Below are 9,239 nucleotides of genomic sequence, written 5' to 3' on the forward strand. Positions count from 1 at the left end.
CTCGGAGGATTGCACCGGAGCCTTCCCAGGATGAGTCTTGCCTCTCCGTTTCCGAGGTACTCGGGTTATCCTCTCCTGAGACTCTCTCCAGAGTGGGTAAAAGGCTGGGCAGTCTCGTCCAATTAGGACAGGGATGGGGAGGGAATCAACCACCCCCCGCCGTCGTGTGTATGGTTCCCCGTGTGCTGGTCATTGTAAGTTCAGTAATGGGGTATTCTCTGGTGTCCCCATGGACACAGGAAACTGGGAGGACTTTCCCCGGGGTCAGACACGTTGGGCCCACCAAATCCTTACGCACCAGGGTGGCCCGGCTACCAGAATCCAGTAAGGCCTCCACATTGTGGTGATTCACAGTTACCGGGCAGGTGGGGGGGTCGATCTGGGCCGCCATCTACGACTCCCAAGAGCGAGGCAACACGGTGTGTGGGTGCTGAGCTGGAGGACTCCGCAGTGGGCATAGGTTCATCGGCTGGTTTCCCACACTGCCAGGAGATATGTCCCATCTCCCCACACCGGTAACACTGTCGAGTTTCCCCCTCCTGGTGTACTCTTCTTGGACCCGCCTGGTTTCTGGCTCCCCCTGGAGCCGGGATAAGTCCTGAAGTGGCTGGGTTCGAGACCTTGGGGTCCTTTGGACGGGTTCTTCCCATTTGTGGTGGGGCCGCCCTCCTGGGGTCTTTTCGGGAAGCATTCAGCATCTCCGCTGTGGCCTGGTACTTTTCCACAGCTTCCACGGTCAGATCAGCCGTGGTCAAGGCCTGTTGACTGATGAACCGTTTTTCCTCATAAGGCAGGGCGCGTAGGTAACGATCCACCACAACGGCCTCCACCACCGCCGCTGCTGTATTCCTCTGCGGATCCAGCCATTTCCTTGCGATTCGGACAAGTTCATGCATCTGCGCCCGAGGAGGTTGGTCTGGTTGGAAGGTCCAGCTGTGAAAGCGCTGGGCCATACCAAACTTTGTGAGTCCATATCTGCTGAGGATCTCAGACTTCAGGGCATCATAGTCAGTAACCTGGTCAGGGCCCAGGTCCCGGACAGCATTCAGCGATTCCCCGGTTAGAAAGGGGGCTAACAGACCAACCCACTGTTGCTTGGGCCAGGCTTCCCTAGTGGCCGTGGCCTCAAATGCATGCAGGTATGCCTCAATGTCATCGGTAGCTCCCATCTTAGATATAAAGTCACTTGCCTTTATTGGGCGGGTATTTTGGACCACCCTCTGTCTCTGCAACTGCAATTCCTCTGCCTTCAGAAGGTTGGCTTTCTTTTGCTCCTCCAAGAGAGCCACGTTTTGCATCTGGGCTTGCTGGCCAGCAACAAGGGCTTTCAATATGTCCTCCATTTCAGTCGGCGGGGAGCCTACGGCCAACTTGGAAAACTGGGTGATCAAACCTTCGGTATCCTCCTCTGACATGCACTATTAACGCTTGAGCGTGCCCGTATTCTCCACCATCTGTGATGTCACGAGAGGCTACACAGCTTTCAGCGGGATTGCTCAAGTAGTGCAAGGAGACAAGGTTCAAACAAAACAAGGATTTTATTAAAGGTCTTGGGAAACTAACGAAAGTATAACACAATACTGTTCTCTGGTGGCTCTTAAGGGTTAACAGTTCAGGGATGTCTCTTCCACATCCAAAATCCTAACTCTCCCTCGCTCAAATAACTTTTCCCCAGTCTTACTGTCTTCCACGTTGCAGCTAGTGGCCAACCCAGCAAAACGTCCTTCCAAATGTCCCACACGTATTTCCACAGGTGCATATATCCAAAGGTGAGTATTTCCCAAAGGTAAGTATCTCCAAATCCTTATATTCCTCATGGAAGTGGATGTGCAGCACTCTTGTCCTCCAGAGAGCCCAGGTTGGAGACTGTGTCTCTTCACCCCCACACACTCCCTCAGTGTGTCTCTTCCCTTCCCAAACCTTCAGCTCATCAGCTCCTCATTTGTTTCAGCTGCGTGGGAAGATTGGCCATAGAGGGGTGGAGTTCCCGACCATACCAGCAGATGGAGCCATAGCTGTCTGGGTTTGCAGCCACCTCAGGGGGATGTAACGTCCCTCCAGGACACAGCCTCTCGTGACATCACAATATTTTAAAGCATGGTGGTGGCTGCATAATGTTATGGGTATGCTTGTCATCACCAAGTACTCTGAAGTTTTTCAGGATAAAACAAAAACAGAATGGAGGTAAGCACAGGCAAAATCCTAGCAGAAAACCTGGTTCAGTCTGCTTTCCACCAGACACTGGGAGATGAATTCACCTTTCACCAGGACAATAACCTGAAACACAAGGCCAAATATACACTGTAGTTGCTTACCAAGAAGACATTGTTACATTTTTTTACTTAAATCAGCTTGAAAATCTAAGGCAAGACCTGAAAATGGTTGTCTAGCAATGATCAATTACCAACAACCAACTTGACAGAGCTTGAAGAATAATAAAAAAAGAATGTGCAAATATTGTACAATCCAGGGGTGCAACGCTCTTAGAGACTTACCCAGAAAGACTCACAGCTGTAATTGCTGCCAAAGTTGATTCTAACATGTATTGACTCAGGTGTGTGAATACTTACTGTAAATGAGATATTTCTGTATTTCATTTTCAATAAATGTTTTCACTTTGTCAGTATGGGCTATTGTGTGTAGATTGGTGAGAAATGTTGTTTATTTTATTACAAAAATATTCAGGCTGTAACACAACTAAATGTGGAATAAGTCAAGAGGTATGAATACTTTCTGAAGGTACTGTACATATAACAAATGTAAGCGGAATGTTGTATCGACACTGGGAGGCTGCTCTCTGATCCCATGTACCATCTCCTGTCATTGTGCAAGGCACTTAACCCCACACAAAGTAGAATACCTGTTAGGCAACTGTATAAAACACATGGTTAACCCTCAGTCTGGAGAGCTACTGGGTGTGCAGGCTTTTGATCAAGCCCTGCTCAAGCACATCAGAGCCAGTTTATCAAGGTCCGGTTGAGCAGCTAATTTCTAAAATGTGGTTTTTAGAGAGGGGAACTGGAATAAAAACTGCACACCCATTAGCTCTCCCGGAGGATGGTTGACCACCCTTGATGTATAACATTGCGACATCACAACCAAATACATTTTATTCCTTTTGAAATAATTTGCTTTTTCAGTATATCAAAGATCAAATGACTATGGTAGGCTACAAATATTTGTTTTCAGCTGAAGCAAGCCCACAAATGTTCTTCATGAAATCTACCTTTTCGAGTTTAGTCATATTTAGCCTATCTTAGCTACCTTAGAAGTGTTTACTTTGCATACATTGGATTCCCAAATCAACTGGAAGTATCTACAAAACACGTTTTGAAGCCACATAATCCAAAAGAAAGGCTACATCAAATATTATTTCCTAAAATTAATGTTTGTGATTCACAAATTATTATTTTGATTCACATGATTCGATTCACCACAATTGAACCGAATCCCAACTAATATAATGGCGAAGTGAAACTTTTCTGAAGGCACTGTAAGTACAGGGTGTCCCGAATGTAAACTGGATGTATTTCCTCCATTGGAAAAGCCTATAAGAACACTTTAGCTACTCCACGCTGTCCTAGCTATGGTTGGTAAAGCGGGACAACAACAAAAGATGACTGAATTACAAAATTGGCAACTTTCCAGTAGCCTACATAGTATGCACATTTACATCACAATTTTGCACAGTGAATTATTTATGACCGTTTTATAACCTTAACAAAACAAAAAAAAAGCTATGCCACTGATCTTAGTGTGTTTTGTGGGTTAGCTCCTTGTTTGAAGCTTGCTCTGCCACCATCTATGATGTAACACCAATGAAGTGGTTTTGATCATGTGGTTTCTCTGCAAGGGCTTAGTAACAATAGTTTAGATTTTCACTTGTCAGACCAATAGATAATAGGCAGAATCTACCGCACACCCAAAGCTGATTTGTGAAGGTGCTGGAGGCAAAACTGAAGAAACTGGAAAAAGTCTCTGCACACTTGTCAGACCAAGAAATAAAGGCATCAGGATTAATCTATCCCAGTTTATATAATGTCCCACTTTTTCTGAATTCACCCTACAATACACTTTAACAATAAAACAAGAATGAAAGCTACAGTCAGGTATTCGTTTTTCAGCAAAATGACCACTTACACATGTTTTGGTATACAGCTGAGGGATGGGGCAGAGGGAATGTAACCCCTCTCCCAAAAAACTGGCTTGGTGAGCCAGTGGGGAAATCATGTTGATTTGTATTTTGAGGAAACGATCCAATTATGATAGTTGGATGGCGGGCCGCAAGTTAAATAACTGGCTACATGGAACTTTTAATTATAATCGTTTCGGGCGTCATAATCGTATAGGTCATGTAAAAAAAAAAAATTGTGGGCGTCTCAATGGGAGTACACACAATCATCAGTAGGTGGCAGCATATTTTAAGAAGTTGCAGAAATATCCGGTGCTGAGAGAATTTAACATTTCAGAGCAACTTCTTTGGTCTTCCTCTTCCGGTGACGGTGATAGCAGGTATGGAGGCATACATTTTGTCGCATATTTTTTGTCAAAGGAATCTGTTGTAATCTGGTGTTATAAAATGACAAATAGTATTTGAAATGCTATATTTCCACAGTGTTAGAAACCGTAAACACATTGATGATATTATTTAATGATTTCTTCTTATCCTAGTACTTTGTTGTTGTCGCCCTTTAGTATCATGCCTTCAGTAACGTTTAGCCCAAAGCAGAAATAAATCCATTTTGGTACCAAAACGCATTACCGTTTATGTGGTTTTACTGCCTGAGGTAGTCTTGTTTAAATTGCCAAAGCAAGGTGTATACTTGCAAGCAAAATGTTATTTCTTGCTAGTAGGCCTCCTGTAGCTCAGTTGGTAGAGCATGGCGCTTGCAACGCCAGGGTTGTGGGTTCGATTCCCACGGGGGGCCAGTATGAAAAATGTATGCACTCACTAACTAAATCTCTCTGGATTAGAGCGTCTGCTAAATGACTTAAATGTATAGTAGCGTTGATCAGTAATGTTTACTCCATCCGCAGTCCCCAATACCATTGCATAATGAACAAACTAGCTAACTAGTTCATTATTTAGCTATCTAGTTATGTAGCTAATCAATCAGTGAATAATGTATACTACTGTCATGTATTTACAGGTATCAACATGGTCCAGCGCCTGACTTACCGTCGTAGGTTGTCTTACAACACTGCCTCCAACAAAACTAGGCTGTGAGTAGCATGATCTTTATCTAGCTAATTGCGTTGCAATTCCCTTGGCTTCCCTGACATTTCTTTAGCTTTGTCATTGTTAGTTATTACATTGCCTGGCATCTCTCATGACCTAAACTAATTGGTTGTTGCTAGTAAGTTATACTGGTTTGCACATGGTTGTACCTAGCTATTGATTTTAAATAGGAAGTACGAAAAACTGATCCTGGGATGTTTTCATCCCTTTCTAAATATTGTGGACAACTTTGTATATGACCCTGCTTGCAGGTCCCGGACTCCTGGGAACCGCATTGTGTACCTGTACACCAAGAAGGTGGGCAAGGCCCCCAAGTCGGCATGCGGAATCTGCCCTGGTAGACTGCGCGGGGTAAGTAATGTCCCATCTACAGTCAGTCCTATCTAAATAAGTCACTTGCTCTTTGGAAGAGCGGGGATAGAGTACCGTCTGAAACAGTAGTACGCCTCAGCTCTGACGATAGTTCCGCAGCCTGTGCTGCTTTTTCGGCGTGGCGTGGCTGAAGCACGCCTGTTTCATGCAGCTCGCCAGAGAAGTCCTTCCACTGTCGGGAGAAGTAGTAATGCATGTTAATATATGTTAATTGCATGCAAAGAAAGGTTGCTTCTCGACCATACCCACAACGGAAGCACAGTATTGGCCTTGGATTCACAGGTGGAGGACTTCTGTGAGAGGTCGCTGTTATGCCTGAATTCGACCCAAAACCAACGAGGAAGTCTGCGGTTGTATGTAAACAATCGGTACATCAAACAAGTGGCGCAGTGGTCTAAGGCACTGCATCGCAGTGCTAGCTGTGCCACTAGAGATCCTGGTTCGAATCCAGGCTCTGTCGTAGCCGGCCGCGACCGGGAGACCCATGGGGCGGCGCACAATTGGCCCAGCGTCGTCCAGGGTAGGGGAGGGAATGGCCGGCAGGGATGTCGCTCAGTTGGTAGAGCATGGCGTTTGCAACGCCAGGGTTGTGGGTTCGATTCCCACGGGGGGCTAGTATGAAAAAATAAAAATAATGTATGCCCTCACTAACTGTAAGTCGCTCTGGATAAGAGCGTCTGCTAAATGACGTAAATGTTAACTGTGCCAGCCCAATCTTAATTTCTATGCAGTTCGACTCGCCATGAATTCAGCGTCTGAACTGTGCGTAAGGGTACCTCAACGAAAACGCATGTGTGGTTGGGTGGGGAGAAATTATTTGATAATACATTGTAACTTTTCAGACTGAGCACAACACAATATTAGCCACCCCCTCCCCCCAACACACTGCTTCCACTGAAAACCATTGAGTTGTAGTCTTTTTTTACACATCAGTTTGTATGGTTTGAATGCGTCCTAAGGATGGTTGAAAGCACTACGTCGAATGCCGAAATGGCACTTGATCCAAACACATCTTGAGTTCAATTTCATTACATTTGAAAATGTTAGGTTTTTGCATGCATTAATGAATCAATAAATACAATACATGCAATCAATTTGACTTTTTTTTTTACTAATATGCGTACCATGACTGATCAATAGCTTTGAAATGGTTTATCGCAAACAAGGTACTAGGATAGTGAATCGATGTTAGCTTCAGCTGTTTGCTAGCAAGGAAAGTTGGTCTACAAAGCTGGAAGCTACTGTTATCATCTTGCATTGTACAGTGTTCTAACCTGTAATGGACGTTGTTTCAACATTTGTTCAGGCCATGTTGCGTTATTAAAGTGTGTTAATTTCTGTGCAACATAAGTGGTGATTCAGCCCAGATTCCCAGTGGTTCCTCAGGACAGGCTAGCAATGAGTAAGTGGAACAGGTACGGTGCTATTGCGCTAAGGGGGCATCGACTGCGCTGATAGACTTGATCTGCTCTCAATCAGTAGACTACATGAGACACATTTGAGAAAAGTACTGAAAGTAACGTTCTAGTACCAAACAGTTTTTCAGGTTCAAGTACCAAAGTTTCGGTATACTGTGCAACACTAGTTTCTCCAGAATATAACCCTGGGTTCAGGTGTGTGTGTTACATCTGTGCTCACAAGTATTTATTTGTCTTAAAGATCCGGGCGGTGAGACCCCAGGTCCTGATGAGGCTCTCAAAAACCAAGAAGCACGTCAGCAGAGCCTACGGTGGAGCCATGTGTGCCAAGTGTGTGCGTGACCGGTAAGCGAGCGTATCCCCCAACACCGCCTTTGTAGAAAATATGTCCACGTGTTGAATATGTCGGATGAAATGTGCGGTTTAATGAAGATTGATTCAACGCACATCTAGCAAAATGTGAAGGTGAAAGACTGCAACTGCAGTCTTTACTGACTGCCCTATAAACTTATCGACATCCACATTTGTGGGGGGGGGGGGTACCATACTGTCATGGAAATGTGTCTTCAATTAAATGACTTTATTCAATGGCATTGCATTGGTGTTTTGGCCAGAATAAAGGAGTACTTTTTTTGTTCGCATTTTTCTTATGCTCTCCAGAAACCCTAGACACAAGTGTAGATCTAAAACGGTTGGATACATGTAGGCAGTATGGCCATCTCCACCCAGCCTATCGGTGATAGTTGATGGAACTACTTCCATACCTATTCAGAGCTACATGACGTGGCTAAGGATTGTTTCTGTATGGGTCTCCACGGTAATGAAAATGTTTCATATTGGAGTAATGAACTCTGGGCTTGTGGTTAGTGTACACCCTGAGATTGGAGGGTTCAATTCCCAGTTGAGTTGTGTCAAAGACTTTAAAAAATGGGACTCTGCTTGACTCGGTGTTGAGGGCGGCCTGTCCAGGTGCTGTTTTAATTCACCAAGCTGCCTCACGCTACAGATACAGGAGATGGGCTCCTGCCCCATGGGCCATTCTGGCTCAGTTTACTTGCATATTGGACTATGCCAGTAAGATGTTATTACATTCAAGGCACCAGCCGTAGTTTCATTTCCATCCTTAACCCCCTTTTGTCAATTGATGCACCGGAGCGTCAATCTAAGTTACCTAACAAAACAAAAAGTGTGAAGGTAGTTTTGTGCCTACCCCAAAAAAGGGGTTAAATATGTGTAAAAATATTATATCCTGAGCTTTCTTATGTCTCCTAGATATAGGACAGACCCTTCTAAACCTTGTTTCTTATGATTTATTTTTTGACTGTCATTGCCATTTATGAATGTTATATGATGCGTTTCTCTGGGTTATAGTAGCAAAGGCCAAATTTAATATTTTATACTTTCTATAAAGAAATGTATACCTAAAGGGGTCCTAAAATGTAAAATGAAATGGATAAATGATCCACAGTATGACCGTCTTCAAACAATCCCCCCCAGTCAATGGTTTTGTTACATTTACCAAATTTAGTCAAATAGTTGTGAGAGTCTTCCTGGGGTGAGCTTTTAAAAGCAGTGGAACTTTCTGTGTGCAAATAATGTAGGGTGGTGTTTCTACAATCTACTTTTGAAGGCATTGATCTTTGCAACATACTTTCATTAGATTTTGCTTTACGCTTATTGATGTTTGTATCATGCAAACAATGCCTGAACAACTCAAGATACCTGATCCACTAACGTTAACCCTTCCATCTACCACAGGATCAAACGCGCATTCCTGATTGAGGAACAGAAGATCGTTGTCAAGGTCCTTAAGGCACAGGCACAGAGTCAGAAATCTAAGTAATTGTGCGTTTGTACTGCTACAATAAAAATAATTTCCAAAAAAAAATGTCATTGGTATAACTGGCTGTAGTATTTCTACATTTTGATGTTGTTTGATTTCAGTGTTTCTCAATGTCATTCAAAAGGCACTCGCACATCTGCTCTTGCTAGTATCACTGCTCTTTAATAAGCTTTACGTATCGGCCTCAATGTGCCGTTTTGAGTGAGTGGAGTTTGAAAACTGAGTGGGCTACTGATCATTGACATATGGACTTTGAGAAAGTGTTAATTACATCCAGGAATTGTGTATTCTTACTCAAGGGGCTCAGGCAGATGACATGAAATATTAAGATGGTGCTGTTTGCATTTTGCAATTCTGAAGGTGCTCA

At 43.9% G+C, this 9,239-nt stretch overlaps 1 protein-coding gene across 1 annotated transcript; it reads left to right on the forward strand.

Annotated features, from left to right (window-relative positions):
* Positions 1–4,484: 4,484 nt before the first annotated feature.
* On the forward strand, positions 4,485–8,922 carry rpl34 (ribosomal protein L34). Its single transcript, XM_041867842.1, has 5 exons — positions 4,485–4,512; positions 5,151–5,223; positions 5,491–5,590; positions 7,271–7,374; positions 8,788–8,922. Exons 2-5 carry the CDS (start codon positions 5,159–5,161, stop codon positions 8,870–8,872), a joined length of 354 nt encoding a protein of 117 aa, XP_041723776.1. The 5' UTR covers positions 4,485–4,512; positions 5,151–5,158; the 3' UTR covers positions 8,873–8,922.
* The last annotated feature ends 317 nt before the right edge of the window (positions 8,923–9,239 follow it).

The sequence above is a fragment of the Coregonus clupeaformis genome, unplaced genomic scaffold (assembly GCF_020615455.1).
Source record: "Coregonus clupeaformis isolate EN_2021a unplaced genomic scaffold, ASM2061545v1 scaf0003, whole genome shotgun sequence".
Taxonomy (NCBI): domain Eukaryota; kingdom Metazoa; phylum Chordata; class Actinopteri; order Salmoniformes; family Salmonidae; genus Coregonus; species Coregonus clupeaformis.